The 19,551-nt window shown below is 34.8% G+C and overlaps 2 protein-coding genes across 2 annotated transcripts in view; one reads left to right on the forward strand and one right to left on the reverse strand.

Moving 5' to 3' along the window:
- The window catches only part of ANKRD39 (ankyrin repeat domain 39), a 745,852-nt gene that overhangs the window by 677,956 nt on the left and 48,345 nt on the right, over window positions 1-19,551 (reverse strand). The gene's annotated exons all lie outside the window — the stretch shown is intronic.
- The window catches only part of VWA3B (von Willebrand factor A domain containing 3B), a 250,393-nt gene that overhangs the window by 4,520 nt on the left and 226,322 nt on the right, over window positions 1-19,551 (forward strand). Inside the window, 1 exon segment of the mRNA XM_050755024.1 lies at window positions 1,388-1,615. Within this exon segment, the coding sequence (XP_050610981.1) occupies window positions 1,420-1,615 (196 nt within the window). The 5' untranslated portion in view covers window positions 1,388-1,419.

Below are 19,551 nucleotides of genomic sequence, written 5' to 3' on the forward strand. Positions count from 1 at the left end.
ACATAACATGATGTTAAATAAGTACTTGCTAATGATAGTACTTCTCACTTCTTTTTATAAAGCGTCCCTGACTTGGTCCAACTGATTTTTGTGTTTGAATTTCCATGTCATGACAGTGAAACTTTTCGGAAATACAGTTAAAGTTTTAGAAATAGGGAAAGAACATACTTTCATTGTTAAAAAGTCTTACAATTCAGGGTATCAGTTTACAAGCATTGCGAATTCTGGATACGGAAGTAAGCAGAACTTTCTACACTTTCTCCAGGTCACCAGGCCCTGCCCACTTGTGGTGAGTGGGTTAAGACTGCCTTATAGTTTGGCCCCATCCTTTCCTCTTGCCTACACTAGCTATATTTAGGCAGATCTAGGTGAGTTTAGTATGTTGCATATGGCCTTGGGTCCAGCTGATCCCAGAACAGATGGCTACATGGGCCAGAATGCTTAAGTCCAATTGTAGAGCAAAGCCCCAGACAATAAAACATCCAGAAAGTGGATACATGTATTCCAGCTGGGCTGAGCTGTGGTCTGGTTCCCAACCGCCACCAGCTCCCAATTAGCCACTACACCTGTTCGACAGGTAAAAACCTGTCAGGGTTTTATCCTTCTCATCCTCGTTGGGAGCAAAATGTCAGGTGTGATTATAACTGCAATACAGATGTGTAGTGAAGGTTCTGGGGCTAGTATTTATTTTTTTCCAAAATGGAAGAGCTTTGCAGTTTTCTGATTGTAAAAGTAAATTCCTGCTGGGCTCAGTGGCTCACTCCTGTAATCCCAACACTTTGGGAGGCTGAGGCGGGCAGATCACAAAGTCAGGAATTCAAGACCAGCCTGACCAACATGGTGAAACCCCATTTCTACTAAAAATACAAAAATTAGCTGGGCATGGTGGCGTGCACCTGTAATCCCAGCTACTCAGGAGGCTGAGGCAGGGCAATCGCTTGAACCTGGGAGGTGGAGGTTGCAGTGAGCCTAGATTGTGCTGTTGCACTCCAGCCTGGGCAACAGAGCGAGACTCCTTCTGAAAAAAAAAAAAAAAAAGTAAACCCCATTTTAGAAATATTCAAATAATGCAAAAATTTCAACAATATAGAAAAGGCAAAAACCACACATACTACCACCACACAAAGAAAACTACTTTAAACCTGTTACGGTATATCTTTCTAGGTGTTTTTGTGGATATATATACATTTGAATATTGAACTTTATGGATACCTCTTACCAATTCATGTGAGTATCCTCTTTTCTACCAAATATACATGTGTAATTTTAATTGATAAATAGCATTCCACTTCATGAGTGTACTATAATCTATGTTAAGCCAATCCCCTGTTGGCGTTAGATTATTTCCAAGTTTTCAGGAAGTCTGAGTTTACAATTGCCCTTACAGGAGTTTGCTGTGACTTAGATCTTGATTCAGAGATGGAGAAATCAGGCTCATCTTCTACCATCTCTGAGCAGCAGCTGCAGAGGCAAGAGGGATGGTGTAACACCAAAACAGACTTGGCTGAGCAGAGTCTCATTTCATCTGAGAGATGGCTTCAACTGTATGGGCTTAAGAGCAACAAATTGACCTTGAAACAGATTTTGTCACAGATCGGATTCCCACATTGTGAAGGTACAGTACTCACAAACAACCAGCATGCTGCCATTTAGCCTTTGAGGTGGCTGCATCAGCTCTGAAGGCCCCTCAAAAACCACAGGTCTCTGAGCTTGCTTTGATCTTACATCCGTATTAGTAGAAAATACTTGCACGTGTGCCCCCAATATATGTGTATTAAGTAGACGTACGACTGTCCATCCATGTTTTAAAGAATGCTTAATTTCTTTTTTTTTTTTTTTTTTTTTTGAGACGGAGTCTCGCTCTGTCGCCCAGGCTGGAGTGCAGTGGCCGGATCTCAGCTCACTGCAAGCTCCGTCTCCCGGGTTTACTCCATTCTCCTGCCTCAGCCTCCCAAGTAGCTGGGACTACAGGCGCCCGCCACCTCGCCCGGCTAGTTTTTTATGTATTTTTAGTAGAGACGGGGTTTCACCGTGTTCGCCAGGATGGTCTCGATCTCCTGACCTTGTGATCCGCCTGTCTCGGCCTCCCAAAGTGCTGGGATTACAGGCTTGAGCCACCGCGCCCGGCCAAGAATGCTTAATTTCATCCTTTTTATTTTTTACTTTTTAAATTGACAGATATAACTGTATGTATTTATCATGTACAACACGATGTTTTGAAGAATATATACATCATGAATGGCTGTATCTAGCTAAGTAACAAATGCATTGCCTCATATAGTCTTTTTTGTGGCAAGAACACTTACCCACTCTTTCTGTGTTTTTCAAGAATGCAGTCCATCATCATTAACTATGATCACCATACTGTACAATAGATCTCTTGACTAGATGTCCTAATTGTAATAGGATATCCTTTGACTAACATCTTCCTGATTCCCACTGCCACAACCACCCCAGCCTCTGATAAGCATCATTCTACTTGCTACTTCTATGAGATAAATTTTTTAAAATTCCACATGAGTGAGGTTATGTGGTATTTGTCTTTCTGTGCCTTGGTTATTTTGTTTAACATAATGCCCTCGAGGTTCATTCATGTAGCAAATGACAGGATTTCTTTCCTTTTTATGGCTGAATAGTATTTAATTGTGTGTATACACTATGTTTTCTTTATCCAGTCATCTATTGATGGATACTTAGGTTGATCTCGTATCTTGGCTGTTGTGAATAGTGCTGCACTAAACAAGAGAGTGCAGATATCTCTTTGACTTACTGATTTTTATTTCCTTTGGATATATATCCAGTAGTAGGATTGCAGGATCATATAGTAGTTCTATTTTTAGTGGTTTGAGGAAACTCCATACTGCTTTCCATAATAGCTATACTAATTTACATTCCCATCAACAGGGTGTATGGGTATCCTTTTCTCCATATCCTTGCCAACACTTATTTTTTGATATTAGCCATTCTAACAGGAGTGAAATGATAGCTCATCGTGGTTTTGATTTGCATTTCCCTGATAATTAGTAATAGTGAGCATTTTTTCATATATCTGTTCTCCATTTGTATGTTTTCTTTTGAGAAATGTCTATTCAGGACTTTTGCCCATTTAAAAACCAAGTTTTGTTTTAATATTTAAGTTCCTTTAATATTTTGGATATTAATCCCTTTTCAGATGTATAGTTTGCAAATATTTTCCCCCATTCTGTAGGTTGTCTCTTTACTCTGTTGATTTTTTTTCCTTTCCTTTAGAGAAACTTTTTAGTTTGATGTAATCTCATTTGTTTGTTTTTGCTTTTGTTGCCTGTGCTTTCGAGGTCATATCCAAAAAATCATTGCTCAGATCAGTGTCATGGATCTTTTCCCTTTTTCTTCCAGTAGTTTCATATTTTCAGGTCCTACAATTAAGGCTGTAATTCATTTTGAGTTGATTTTTGTATTTGGTGGTGATAAGGGTCTAATTTTATTATTCTGCCTGTGGCTATACAGTTTTCTCAATACCTTTTATTGAAGAGATTGTCCTTTCCCCATTGTGTGTTCTTGGCACCCTTGTCAAAAATCAATTGACTGTACATATGTGGATTTATTTTTTGGCTCTCTATTCTATTCCATTGATCTATGTGTCTGTTTTTATGCCAGTATCATGCTGTTTTGATTAGTATAGTTTTGTAGTATATTTTTAAGCCAGATAGTGTGATGCCTCCAGGTGTGTTCTTTTTGCTCAAGATTGCTTTGGGTATTCTGGCTTTCTTTGTGGTTCTATACAAATTTAAGGATTGTTTTTTCTATTTCTGTGAAGAATGTCATTGGTATTTTGATAGGGGTTACACTAAATCCATAGAGCACTTTGGGTAGTGTGGACATTTTTACAGTATTTATCTTTCCAATCCATGAACATGGAATATCTTTAAATTTGTGTCTTTTTCAATTTCTTTAATCTATGTTTATAGTTCTCCTTGTAGATATAGTCCACCTCCTTAAATTTATTCCTAAGTAATTTATTTATTTGTTTTTGATAACTATTGTAGATGGAATGGTTTCCTTTTTGTCTTTTTTGGATAGTTTGCTGTTAGTATGTATATAACTGCTGATTTTTGTTGTTAATTTTGTAGTCTACAACTTTACTAATTTGTTAATTAATTCTAATTTTTAGTGGAGTCTTTAGGGTTTTCTCTGTATAAGACTGTGTCATTTGCAAATAGGGACAATTTAATTGTCTTTCTTTCCAATTTAGATGCTTTTAATTTTTTTCTGTTGCCTGATTGCCTTGGCTATAACTTCTAGTACTGTGGTGAATAAAAGTGGTGAAAGTGGGCATCCTTTTCTTCTTCCAGATGTTAGAGGAAAAACCTTTCAATTTTCCTGCCATTCAGTATGTTAGCTGTGGGTTTGTCATATATGGCCTTTACTGTGTTGAGGCACATTTCTTCTATACATAATTTGTTGAGAGTTTTTATTATGAAGACATGTTGAGTTTTGTCAAATGCTCATTCTGCATCTATTGAAATGATTATGTAGTTTTTTTGTCCTTCATTCTGTTAATATGATGTATCACATTTACTGATTTGCATATGTTGAACCATCCTTGCATTTTTGGGATGAATCCCACTTGGTAATGGTGAATGATCTTTTTAATGTGCTATTAAATTTGGTTTGCTAATATTCTGCTGAGCATTTTTGCATCTATGTTCATCCGGGGTATTGGTCCGTAAGTTTTACTCTTTCGTTATGACCTTGCATGGTTTTGGCATCAGGGTAATGCTGCCTCAGAGACTGGATTTGGAAATACTCTCTCCTCTTCAATTTTTTGGGAAGAGTTTGAGAAGAATTGATATTAGTTATTCTTTAAATGTTTGGTGGAATTCAGCAGTGAAGCCATTCAGTTGTGAGCTTTTCTTTGTTGGAAGAATTTTTTTTTTTTTTTTTTTTTTTTGACATGGAGTCTTACTCTGTTGCCCAGGCCAGAGTGCAGTGGCATGATTTTGGCTCACTGCAACCTCTGCCTCCTGGGTTCAAGTGATTCTTTTGCTTCACCCTCCAGAGTAGCTGAGATTACAGGCACGTGCCACCATGCCTGGCTAATTTTTGTATTTTTAGTAGAGATGGGGTTTCACCATGTTGACCAGGCTGGTCTCAAACTCTTGACCTCAGGTGATCCACCTGCCTTGGCCTCCCAAAGTGCAGGCATGAGCCACTGCACCCAGCCAGGAGATTTTTTATTACTGATTCCATCTCCTTACTCATTATTGGTTTGTTAAGATTTTAGGTTTCTTTATAATTCAATCTTGGTAGAATGTATGTGTCTAGGAATTTATTCATTTCTTTTACGTTAACTAATTTGTTCATGTATAATGGTTCACAGTAGTCTCTTACAATCCTTTGTATTTCTGTGGCATCAGTTGTAATTTTTCCTTTTTTACCTCTGATTTTATTTGAGTCTTTGCTCTTTTTTTCTTAGTGTAGCTCTAGGTTTGTCTATTTTGTTTATCTTTTCAAGAGACTAGCTCTTTGTTTTTATTGATATTTTTATGTATTTGTATTCTCTATTTCTGCTCTGCTCTCTATTATTTTCTCCCTTCTACTTGTTTAAGTTGTTTGGTTTTGTATTTCTGCTTCCTTGAGGTGCAACATTAGATTGTTTATTTGAGATATATATTTTTTGAGGTAGGTGTTTATTGCTATAAACTTTCCTCTTAGACTGCTTTTGCTGTACCCATAGGTTTTGTTATGTTGTGTTTCCATTTTCATTTGTCTCAAGAAATGTTTTAATTTAATTAAATTAATAAATTTTTTTACTTCAATAGATTTTGTAGTTCAAGTGGCTTTTGGTTATATGGATGAATTGTGTAGTGGTGAAGTCTGAGATTTCAGTGCACCTGTAACCCAAGCAGTGCACATTGGACCCAATATTTAGTTTTTTATTCCTCACCCCATCCTCCCCACTTCTGAGTCTCCAAATGCCATTATACCACTGTCTTTGTATACCTTTGTATACCCATAGCTTAGATCTCACTTATAAGTAGAACATATGGTATTTGGTTTTCCATTCCTGAGTTGCTTCACTTAGAATAATGGCCTGCAGCTCCATCCAAGTTGCTGCAATACATTATTTCATTCTTTTATATGCCTGAGTAATATTCTATGGTGTGTATATACCACATTTTCTTCTACCACATTATCCCTCATTGATTGATGGGCACTTAGATTGGCTGTATATCTTTGCAATTGTGAATTATGCTGTGAGAAACATACATATGCAGTTGTCCTTTTAAGATAATGACTTATTTTCCTTTTGGTAGATACTCAGTAATTCAGTAGTAGGATTGCTGGATAAAATGATATGTCTACATTTAGTTCTTTAAGAAATCTCCATACTGTTTTCCATAGAGGGTGTACTAATTTGTGTTCCTATATATAAGCATTCTTTTTTTCTTTTTTTAACCACATCCATGCCAACATCTATTGTTTTTTGGCTTTCTATTAATGGCCATTCTGGCTGGGGTAAGGTGGTGTATCATCCTGATTTTAATTTGCATTTCCCCAATGATTAGTGATGTTGAACATTTTTTCATATGTTTGTTGGCCATTTGTATATCTTCTTTTGGAAATGTCTATTCATGTCATTTGCCCACGAAATATTTTAATTTATCTTTTAATTTATTCACAGACCCATTGGTTGTTCAGGTGCATGTTGTTTAGTTTCAGTGTATTTGTTAATTTTCCGAAGTTCCTCCTGGTGCTGATTTCCAGTTTTATACCATTGTGGTCTGAAAAGATACTTGGTATGATTTCAGTCTTCTCAAATTTGGTAAGACTTGTTTTGTGACCTAACATATGAGCTATCCTACCTAATATTATGTGTGCAGTTGAGAAGAGTGTGTATTCTGCATCTGTTGGGTAGAATGTTCTGTGTATGTGTATTTGGTCTAGAGTTCAGTTTAAATCTAACATTTTCTGGTTGATTTTCTCTCTGGACAATCTGTCCATGTGAAAGGGGAATACTGAAGTCCCCTACTATTATCGTGCTATTATTGTATTGCAGTCTATCTCTTCCTTCAGATCTATTTATATTTTCTTAATTATTAATTAGATTGGATGCATATGTTTGAAATTTTTATACCCTGTTGGTGAATTGACCCCCTTATGATTATATAATAACCTTGTCTCCTTTTACAGTGTTTGACTTAAAATTTATTTTATCTGATATAAACATAGCTACCCCGTTCTCCTTTGGTTTCTATTTGTAAGGGATATCTGCTTCTGTCCTGTCATTTTCAGTCTATGTGTCCTTACAGGTTAAGTGAATCTCTTGTAGGCAGCATATAGGTGGATCTTGTTTTTTATACAGCCACTCTATGTATTTTGATTGAAAATTTAATCCTTGAACGTAAGTTCAAGGTAATTATTGATAAGTAAGAACTTACTGCTGCCATTTTGTTAATTGTTTTCTAGCTGTTTAGTGGATCCTTTTTTCATTTCTTACTCTTTCTTAGTGAGTAAGTGATTTTTCTCCAGTAGTATGTTTTAATTACTTGCCTTTTATTTTTAGTGTATCTATTATAGGTTTTTGCTTTGTGATTACCACAAGGCTTACAAAAACCATTTAATAGTTATAAGAAGTTATTTTAAGCTGATAACAAGTTAACTTTGATCACAAAAACCTTCTAAACTTTAACTCTATCCCTCAATTTTGAATTTTTGATATGATTTATATCTTTTTCCATTGCACGTCCCTTAACATATTATTTTAGTTATTATTATTAATAGTTTTGTCCTTTAACCTTTCTACTAATAAGTAATTTAAAAACCACCATTGCAGTATTAGAGCATTCTGAATTTGTCTAGTGAGTTTTATACTTTTAGATGTTTTTGTGTTACTCATTAGTGTCCTTTTCTTTCAGCTTGAAGAATTCCCTTTAGCATTTCTTATAAGGCAGGTCTGGTAGTGATAAACTCCCTCAGCTTTTGTTTATCTGTGAAAGTCTTTATCTCTCCTTCATTTGGGAAGGACAGCTTTGGTGAGTACAGAATTCTTGATTGGCAGGGCTTTTTATTTTTCTCCTTGAGCTCTTTGAATGTTTGATTCTATTCTCCTCTGGTCTGTGAAATTTCTGCTGAGAAACTGGACATATTGGAACTTCCTTGCACGTTATTAGCTTCTTTTCTCTTCCTTCTTTCAGCTTTCTCTCTCTGTCTTTGATATTTGACAGTTTGATTATAATATCTTTTGGGGTAGTCTTATTTGGATTGAGTTGAAGGATTAGAGACCTTTGACCTTTCTGTAACCAGATATTTATATCTTTCTCCAGGTTTGGAAAGTTTGCTGCTATTATTTCTTTAATCTTTCTACCCCTTTATCATTCTCTACTCCCTCTTGAACATTTGCTCTTTTGATGCTATCCCGTAAGTCCCATAGCTTTCTTCATTCCCTCTCTTTCTTTTTTATTTTTTTCTGCTCTGTATATTTTCAAATTAACCTCTCTTCAAATTCCAGATTCTTTCTTTTGCTTGTTCAATTCAGCTGTTGATACTCTCTATTGCATTTTTCTTTGTGTTCAGTTATTTTTCAGCTCCCTGATTACTGTTTTGTTATTATCATGCCAGTCTCTCTGTTACATTTTTTATTCTGGTAACTTATGATTTTCCTCATTTTGTTGAATTGTTTCTCTGTATTTTCTTGAAGTTCATTGAGCTTCCTTAAAACAACTACTTTGAAAATGTTGTCAGGCCGTTCATACATCTCCATATTTGTAGGGTCAGTCACTAGCATGTTACTATATCCATTTGGTGATGTCATGTTTCCTGGATCGTTCTTGATCCTTGTGGTTGTACATCAATGTCTGCATTAAAGAAGTAAGAGCTTATTCCAGTCTTTGCTGTCTGGCTTTGTCTGGAAATATCCTTCACTAGTAAGCCTGTCCAGAGATTCTGGGCAAGTCATCTGGTGTGGTCCCTAAGCATTTGACCACTACAGACGTTGCAACACTAGGGGGTGTCGTAAGCCCAGGACCACCATGATGACTGGCACAGTGCTGGGTTGGAATCTTATGGCCACCAAGGCTGGCGCAGCACTGGGCTGGATTCTTATAGCTGCTGTGGCTGATACAGTGTTGGGGCATACCCAAAGTCCATGGCCACTGAGGCTAGTGCCACACTGAGGCATGACTGAAGCCCATGGCATCTGAGGCCTGCCTGTCACTGTGGGTTTTTTTTAGCCCATGGCCACTGTCGTCAGCCAGTGGTGATATGGGCTAGAGCTTGCATCCATCTCACAGCAGCTATGGGTTCCTGTTTGGCACCAGGGTAGGTCTGGAGGCTTAGTCCACAAGTACCAGCCTGCAGTCAAGGGCCATGTGCATCTGCCTGCTGCTGGATTTTACTGTGTCAGGCCCTGTATTAGGGTCCAAGATAAAGTCCTATTCTTTCTTCCCTGTCTTTTGCCCAGGTAATGGTATTTTTCTGCATCGTGCTTCTTGGGGTACAGGTAGGGGTGATGCAGGTAAGGTAAAACTATCTTTTATACCCTCATATTGTGCTGTAACCAGGTACTGTGATCTGTCACCTGGTTTTCCTAGCTCTTGTGAAGGTATTTTTGTGTGTAGACAGTTGCTTAAATTGATGTTTTTGTAGGGGGCAATCACTGGAAAGTCCTATTTTGCCATCTTGCTCTGTCTTCATCTCTGTTCTTTCTTTTTTAAGAGTCAAAATAAAAAATAAATAGAAGTTATTTGTATTTACTGATACCCCAGCCAATGTCTTGTTCATCTCCTGGGATGTGCAAGTCCTTTTTGGAGGCCACTGATTAAAGCAATAGCTGTGTGAAGTTTCAGGGGAAATGTACTGTTTTCCTACTGTGACCTTTGTGTTATGGTCTGCTTTTTCCTAAATGCATTGGCAAGAATGTTGGTTCTTAGCTCCCAGTAGTGCTGCCCACCACAGAAAGCATGAAAATGTGTGAAGATATGTACAACATATTTATATATATACATATTTATATATATATTTATATATATATTTATTTATATATATTTATTTATATATATATATTTATTTATATATATATATTTTTTTTTTTGCGTGATGTATTGATGGGATGCTATTGAAATATAAGGCCTGGGAACCCAGAGTACTGAGTGTCTTACAATGTATGAGACAGCTCATTCAGCAGGAACTGCCCTGTCCAACATGTTAGTAACATTGTGCCTGAGGAATACTCCTTCAATCAGGGAAATTTCCATTACTAGGATTTTACTCAGTAATTCTGAATTAGTCAATTAATTAATTAAACAAATATTTATTGAGCAACCATTAATACCATTTTTTAAACCAGATTATTTACCAATTCCTTGCCAGCTTTGTTCCATTCTGGTACTAAGGAAGACCTAGGGGATGTGGTTGTTGTAGAATGATTTGGAGGCCCATTCAAATGTCAAGGCCTTGTTCTTCAGGGTTCAGCCTGTGCTTTTTACATATACGTCCTTTCACATGGGCTGCAGGCCTGTGCCATCTAAATATCTTTTGAGTAGGGTCTCCCAGAGTCAGGTCCTGTGGGATTCCCATATAAGGAAAAATACTAGAAGCAGTTTTATCTCTTATTTCAAATAAACCTAATTCAGTCATGAATGTTAGCAAAAATACCAATTTCTTACATTTTGTTAATAATTTTTTCATCTAAGTTCATGAGAGATATTGCTCTGTAACTTTCTTTTCTTGTAATGTCCTTGTCAGGTTTCAGCATCAAGATTATGCTGGATTCAAAATGATTTGGAAGCGTTCCTCCTCCTCTATGCTCTGATGGTATTTGTACATGATTGGTGTTTCTTCTTTAAATGTTTGATACAACTGACAAGTGAAATTTATCTGGGCCTAGTTTTGTTTGTGGGAAAAGATTAATAAAAATTCAACTTCTTTAATAAACAGAGGGCTAATCAGATATTCTGTTTCATAATGCCAATTTGGAAAATTGTGTTTTTCAAGGAATTTCCTCAACATTTTCTAATATGTACACACCAACAGTATTTTCCTCAACAGTATTTTCTAATATGTTGGCAAAGCATTGATCATAATATGCCCTTGATAGCCTTTTAATGCATGTAGGATCTGTAGTGATGTCACCTCTTGCATTCTTTTTTAATGCCTATAGGATTCTTTTTTAATACCTGTAGGATCTGTAGTGATGTTACCTCTTTCATTCCTGATATTGATAATTTGTGTTTCCTCTCATTTTTTTCTTGCTAAGTCTTGTTAGCAGTATATAATAACCTTTTCAAGGAAACAAATTTTTCGTTTGTTGGTTTTTAAAATTCTTTGTCTTCTATTTCATTGGTATCTGATTTAATCATCATTATTTCTTTCTTTCTGCTTGCTTTGAGCTTGTTTTGCATTCCTTTTTCCTGCTTTTAAAGATATAAATTTAAGTAATTATTTTTAAACCTTTCTTCCCAATATAACCATTTAAAATTATAAGTATTCCTCTAAGCATTATTTTAGATGAATGCCACAAATCTCAATCAGTAGTGTTTTGCTATTAATATTATTGCTTTGAAGTTTTTCCCCTGTGATTTTTTTTCTTGAATACACTTTAAAAAATGTGTTGTTTAATTTCTAGTTATTTTAGGACTTTTAAAAGTACTTGTTTTTGTTGGATTTCTAATTTAATTACATTGAGGTCAGAGAATATAGTCTGTAGGATTTTGATCTTTTGAAATTTACTAAGATTTGTTTATGGCCAGAATCTATCTTGGCAATCATTGCATGCGCACTTGAAAAGAATGTGCATTCCACAGTTGTTAGGTAGTATTTATAAATGTTAATTAGATCAAGATGGTTGAAAGTCTTGGGAGAAAAATTATATATATTTAGTCCTTTTTTTGTCTACTGGATTTGTTCATTTCTCCCTTAGTTCTGTAAGTTTTGTTTATGTATTTTGAAGTTCCAAATGCATACACATTTAGGATTGTTATGTTATTCTAAGGACTTGACAAATTTTAATAATTCTGATATGTCATATTTATCTCAGATAATTAGTCATTGTTTTGGTGTTTACTTTGATATTAATATAGCCACTGTAGCTTTCTTGTTCTTAAGTTTTACATGGTGTATGTGTTTATAATCTTTAATGATAAATATCTTTAGTTTATATATTAAAGATAGCTTCTCATAGACAGCATACAGTTGGAGTTTGTGTTTTTAAGGCAGTTGCATATGTCTTTTAATTAATTCAACCAATTAATTAAATCAGTTAGGGTCTTTATCCATTTGTGTTGCTATAAAGGCATGCCTGAGGTTGGGTAATTTCTGAAGAAAAGAGGTTTATTTGGTTGATGGTTCTTCAGGTATACAAGAAGCATAGTACCAGCATCTGCATCTGGTGAGGGCCTCAGGAAGCTTCCACTCGTGAGAGAAGGCAAAGGAGAGCTGGTGTGTGCAGATCACATGTCAAGAGAGGAGGCAGAAGAGAGAGTGGAAGAGGGACCAGGCTTTTTTCAACAACCAGTTCTCATGAGAACTAAGAGTGAGAACTCACTCATTCCCATGAGAATGTCACCAAGCCATTCATGAGGGATCTGTCCCCATGATCCAAACACTTCCCATTAGGCTTCACGTCCAACATTGGGGATCAAATTTCAACACTAGGTTTAGAGGTCAAATGTCCAAACTATAGCAACTAGTGTTTGATTCTATGCATTTAATGTAATTAATGTAATGATTGATATATTTAAATGTAGGTCTACCATGTTACTATTTGCTTTCTATTTGTCCAGTCTTTTTCTTTCATCTGTGTTTCTCCTTTTGGCCTTCTTTGGTGCTAAATGAATATTTTTTAGTGTTTCATTTAATGCAATCTTTATTTTTCATTTAATTTGCTTTCCTTGTTACATCCTTAACTTGTTACAGTCTACTAAAAGTAGATTTCATATGACTTCATGTAAAATGTTAGAAGTTTTCAACAGTTATACCTCCCCTTACTCCTCACTCCTGTCCTTGGTGTTACTGTTTTAATCTAGTTTATTTCTACATATATTATAAATCTCACTATTCAGAGTCATAATTTTTGCTTTTAAAAGTCATCTGTTTTTTAAAGAAACTGAGAAGAAAAACTATACACTGCTAAGATCCACATGTTTACTGCTTACAATATTCTTCCTTCTTGTAGAATTTGAGGTTTCAACTGATGTTATTTCCTGAATAATTTCTTTTAAGCATTTCTTATAGTGGAGGTCTACTGGTGACAGCTTTTTTCAGTTTTCGTTTATCTGAAATTATCTTTATTTCACCTTCACATTTATTTATTTGCTCATTCATTCATTCATTCGTTTATCCATTTGTACATCCATACTTTATATTCTGAAGTAATTGTAAAGTGTAAAGATCTCATGTACCTTTCACCCAGTTTTCCCAATGGTCATATCTTGTAAAATAATAGTATAATATCAAAATGAGGAATTTGACACTTATACAATGTGTCTGCAAGTCTATATAATTTTATCACTTATGTAGATTTCTGTAACCACCACTACAATCGAGAGAGAACTGTTTATCACCACAAAGATCTTCCTATGTTACTCCCTCCTATGTTTTTTTCTAAATGTTTCATAATTTTACATTTAGGCTGTGATCTATTTTGAATTAGTTTCTGTATAAGGTTCATGTTTTTTTTGTAACCTCAGCACTTTGGGAGGCTGAGGTGGGAGGATTGCTTAAGCCCAGGGGATCGAGGCTGCAGTGAGCTATGATCACAGCACTTCACTCCAGCCTAGGTGATAGAGTGAGACTCTATCTCTTAAAACACACACACACACACACAAAAGCAAACGGTTCATTTTTTTTTTTTTTTACTATGGATGTTCAGTTGCTCTAGCGTATTTTACTTAAGTGACTATCCTTCCTACTTTGAATTGCTTTTGGATTTTTGTTAAAAGTTGGTTGTGCCTATACTTCCAGGTTCTCTATTTTGTTCTATTCATCTGTGTTTCTCTGTCAATATCACACAGATTACTATAACTACAGAATTTCTTGAAATTGGGCAGGGTGAGTCTCCTACTTTATTTATTTTTTTTCAAAATTGTTTTAGCTACTCTAGTTCATTTGCCTTTCCAAATAAATTTTAGAATAACTGTGTTCATGTCTACAAAAATATTGCTATGATATTGATAGGAGTTGCATTAAACCTGTATATTAATTAAAGGAGAATTGATATCTTTACTATGCTGACAAAAATGCTGAGTCTTTCAGTTCACAAATATGAAATATCTTTCCATTTATTTACGTATTTTTAATTTCTTTCCTCAGCTGTCTTAAAATTTTCAGTATATGCGTCCTGCACATGTTTTGTTAGATTTATACCTAAGTATTTTATTTTTTTAGGAGTTGTAAATGGAATTGTATTTTAAATTTTGGTTTCCACATGTTCATTCCTAGTATATAGAAATATGACTGACTTTTGCATGTTAACCTTCTATCTTGTGATCTTGCCAAACTCACTTATTCCTTCTAATGGTTTTTTTGTGTGTGTGTGTCTTTTTTTTCTTTTTTTTGTAGATTCCAGAAGATTTCTAAGTAGACTATCATGTCATCTGCAAAGAGGAAAAGTCTTATTTCTTTCTGATCTATTTGTCTTGTGTTTTCTTTTCTTGCTCTGTTACGCTGGCTAGAACTTCCAGCACTATGTTGAATAGCAACAGTAAGAGTGGATGTTCTTGCACTGAAAACTTTCAGTCATTCACCACTAAGTATGATGTTAACTATAGGTTTTCTATAGATTTTTAAAAATTACATTGTGGAAGATCCCTGATATTCCTAGTAATCTGAGGATTTTTGTTATTAATGGGGGGTGAATTTTGTCAATTTTTTTCTCCATCAATTGATAGCATCCTATGATATTTCTTTGTTAGCCTGTTACTTTAATGGATTATATTAATTTTTTTAATCCAGCCTTGCATCCCCAGAATAAACTAGAGCATGTTTTAGAAGTCTTTTTATATTATACATTGCAGAATTCAATTTGCAAATATTGTGTTACAAATTTTTACATCTGTATTCTTGAAGAATGTTGGTCTGTGGTTTTCTCTTTTTTAAATAATGGTTTTGTCTGGTTTTGGTATGACAGTAAGACTAGCTTCATAAAATGAGTTGGGACGTATTCCTTCCTCTTCTATTCTCTAGAAGATGTTTTGTAGAATTACTATTTTTTGTTTTTTGTTGAAATAACAGGATACAGTGTAGAATTAATATTAATTATTCTTTAAATGTTTGGTAAAATTCTCCAGTGAACTCATTCAGGCCTGGAGATTCCTTTTTGAAGAAGTTTTAAGTCAAGAATTTAATTTTCTTGAATAGATATTGGACTAGTCAAATTATTTTATATTGTATGAGTTGTGGTAGTTTGTTTTCTAAGGATTTAATTGATTTCATCCAAGTTGTCTAATTTGTGAGGAGTTGTTTGTAGTATTCCCTTTTTATTCTTTTGATGTCTACTGCGTCTTTTGTGGTATTTCCTATTTTATTCTTGATATTTGTAATTTATACCTTCTCTCTTTTTATCTTTGTCAATCTTGCTAGAAGGTTGTCAATTTATTGATCTTTAAAAATTACCAGCTTTTTTGTTTGATTTTCTCTATTGTTTTTCTGTTTTCAATTTCATTGATTTCTACTTTGATCTTTATTATTTATTTCCTTTTGCTTGTTTGAGTTTATTTTGCTTTTCTTTTTTCTAGTTTCTTCAGTTGAAAGCTTCAATTATTGGTTTGAGATTTTATGTTTTCTTACATAAGCATTTAGTGCTGCAAATTTCCCTCCAGTCAGTGCTTTAGCAATGTCTCACAAATTTTTATATGTTGTATTATTATTTCCACTTAAAGTCTTTTATTTTTATCAAGACGTCCTCTTTGACTTATGGAATTTTTAGATGCATATTTTTTAGTTTCTAAATATTTGTAGATTTTCCTGTTATCTTTTTATTTATTTTTGATTTCTAGTTTGTTTCCATCTTGGACAGAGCACATACTTGTTTGCTTTCAGTTCTTGTGAATTTTTTAGGATGTTTTATAGCCAAATATGTGCTTTGTTTTGTACATGTTTCATGAATACTTGAAAAGAATGTGTATTCTGCTGTTGTTTTATAGAGCTTTCTATAAATGTCAGTTAGATCCTGTTCATTGATGGTATTGAGTATCCTTCCTGATTTTCTTCTTGTTGTTCTATCAATTGTTGAGAAAGCAGTATTGAAGTTTCCAACTATAATTGTGGATTTGTCTATTTCTTCTTTCAGTTATTCTGTTTTTTGCTACAAATATTTTGCAGTTCTATTGGGTGATACATACACATTTAGGATTGCTATGTCTTTCTGGTGGTGGATTGACACCTTTATCATTATATAATGTCCTGCTTTGTCCCCAGTAACATTCTTTGCTATGAAGTTTATTTTTCTTTTTTTTCTTTTTTTTTTTTTTTTTTTTTTTTGAGACGGAGTCTCGCTCTGTCGCCCAGTCTGGAGTGCAGTGGCTGGATCTGAGCTCACTGCAAGCTCTGCCTCCCGGGTTTACGCCATTCTCCTGCCTCAGCCTCCCGAGTAGCTGGGACTATAGGCGCCCGCCAACGCACCCGGCTAGTTTTTTTGTACTTTTTAGTAGAGACAGGGTTTCACCGTGTTAGCCAGGATGGTCTCGATCTCCTGACCTCGTGATCCGCCCGTCTCGGCCTCCCAAAGCGCTGGGATTACAGGCTTGAGCCACCGTGCCCAGCCTGAAGTTTATTTTTCTAATATAGCCAATCCTATTTTCTTTTTATTAATATTTGTATGGCCTATCTTTTTCCATCCTTTTACTTTTAACTTATGTATATAATTATATTTGAAGCAAATTTCTTGTAGACAATATATTGTTGAGTCCTTTTTTAAAAAATCCTCTTTGCCAATCTCTATCTTTTACTTGGTCTGTTAGACCATTTACAATTAATGTGATTATTGATATGTTAGAGCTTGTTGACCATTTTAGTTGTTTTCTTTTTCTCTGTTTTTGGCTTGTCTGTTTTTTTTCCTGCCTGCTTTTGGGTTACTTAAACACTTTTTAGTATTCTATTCTTATTTATCTATAATGTTTTCTATTGTATATCTTCATATGGCTTTTTTAGTGATTATGCTAAGTGTTACATTATGAATACATAAATTATCAAAATCTACTGATGTCAACATTTTACCAGTTTGAGTGATGAGCAAAAACCTTTTTTTCCCTTTACAGCCCTTTGCCCTTCCCATTTATAATAAAATGTATTATTTTATCTTCTTACATTGAGAATTACATTAGACTGTGCTAGAATTTTGATTCAACAATCAAACATCATTTGTGACACTCAAAAGGAGAAGGAATGTCCATTTTATTTGCCCATAGTTTTGCTTACTGTGTTCTTCTTTCCTGATCGTCCAAGGTTCCTTCTTTTGTTATTTTCTTTCTGCTTAGAGAAGTTCTTTTATTCTTTAAGAGTAGCTCTGCTAGCCACAAATTCCTTTAGTTTCTTTGTCTGAGAATGTCTTTATTTCTACTTTATTCCTGAAGAAGAATTTCACCAGATATAAGATTTAGGGTTGATAGTTCTTTTTTCTTTTAGCACTTAAAAAATACTGTGCCAGTTCTTTCTGGTCTCTATGGTGTCTGATGAGAAAACCACTATCATTAGAATTGATTTTTCCCTATTGATAATGTGCTTTACATATGTTTTTGTTTGTCTTTTGTTTTCAGATGTTTGAGTGTGATGTGCCTTGGTGTTAATTTATTTTCATTTATTCTCTTTGAATTTCAGTCAGATTCTTGAATCTGTTGCTTTATGTTTTTTGTTTTTGCCAAATTTGGAGAATTTTCAATGCTTATGTCTTTGTGTCTTTTTTTCCCCCATCCTCTTTCTTTTCTCCTTCTGGCACTCCAATAATATGAACATTAGATCTTTTAAAAAAATAATCCTACATATCTGTAAGGCTCTGTTCAGATTTTTCAGGCTATTTTCTCCCTCTTGTCTAGATTGGTTAATTTTTATTGTTCTCCAAGCTTACTCATTCTTCCTTTTTCATTTTGCTGTTGAGTTCATCCATTGAGTTTTTTATTTTGATTACTCTATTTTTTGCTCTAATATTTCCATTTTATTCTTCCTGATATCTTCAATTTCTTTACTGAGACTTCCTATGTTTTCATTCATTTTAAGAATGTTTGTAATTGCTGTTAAGTATTTTTATGGTTGTTGCTTTAAAATCCTTGTTAGGTCATTCTATGACATCTCTCATCTTGGTGTTGATATTGTCAGTTGTCTTTTTTATAATCTTCCTGGGTTTTTGAATGATGAATGATTTTTTTATTGAAACTGGGACATTTCTAAAATTTTATTTGTATTTTTAGATTTAGGTATACAGGTGCAGTTGTGTTATGGGCTTTTAGTGGATCCATCATCCAAATAGTGCACATTGTACCCAATAAGCAGTATTTCACCCTTCACCCTTGATACAGTCTAGCTGTGTGTCTACCCAGATCTCATCTTGAATTGTAACTCCCACAATTCCCATGTTTGTGGGAGGCACCCAGTGGGAGGTAATTGAATCATGGAGGCAGGTCTTTCTCATGCTGTTTTTGCAATAGTGAATAAGTCTCACAAGATCTGATGGTTTTAAGAAGAGGAGTTCCTTTGCACAAACTCTCTTTGCGTGCTGCCATCCATGTAAGACGTGACTTGCTCTTCCTTGCCTTCCGCCATGATTGTGAAGGCTCCCCAGCCACGTGGAACTGTAGGTCCATTAAACCTCTTTCTTTTGTAAATTGCTTAGATTTGGTGTGTCTTTATCAACAGTGTGAAAACGGGCTAATACAACCCCTGCTTCCCCCACCTTTTGGATTCTCCAGTGTCTATTTTTCTCTGCATGTCTGTGTGTTTACATGCCACTTAAAAGTGAGAAGATGTGGTTTTTCACTTTGTTTCTGAGTTATTTCATTAAAAATAATGGCCTCCAGTTCCATATATGTTGCTGTAAAAGACACGATTTTATCTTTTGAAATGGATGAGTAGTATTTCACAGTCTATACACACCATGTGGTCTATATATATATATATATATATATATACACACATAAAATAGCAATATATATATATATATATATATAGACCACATTTTAAAAATAGTGCTACAATAGACACATAAGGTGGGTGTCTTTTTGATAAAATAATTTCTTTTCCATTGGGTAGATAACCAATAGTGGGATCAAAGGGTAGTTCTATTTTAGTTCTTAAAGAAGTCTCCATCCTGTTTTCCATAGAGGTTGTACTAATTTACATTCCCACCAACAGTGTGTAAGCATTCCCTTTTCTCCACAATCTCACCAACATCTGTAAATTTTTGACTTTTTAATAGTAGCCATTGTGACTGGTGTGAAATGATATCTCATTGTGGTTTTGATTTGCATTTCTCTGATGATTAGTAATGTTGGGCATTTTTTCTTGTTTCTTGTTTCTTATCCACTTACGTGTCTTCTTTTGAGAAGTGTCTATTCATGTCTCTTGCCCATTTTTAAATGGGGT

The sequence above is a fragment of the Macaca thibetana genome, chromosome 13 (genome assembly GCF_024542745.1).
Source record: "Macaca thibetana thibetana isolate TM-01 chromosome 13, ASM2454274v1, whole genome shotgun sequence".
In the NCBI taxonomy this organism is placed as follows: domain Eukaryota; kingdom Metazoa; phylum Chordata; class Mammalia; order Primates; family Cercopithecidae; genus Macaca; species Macaca thibetana.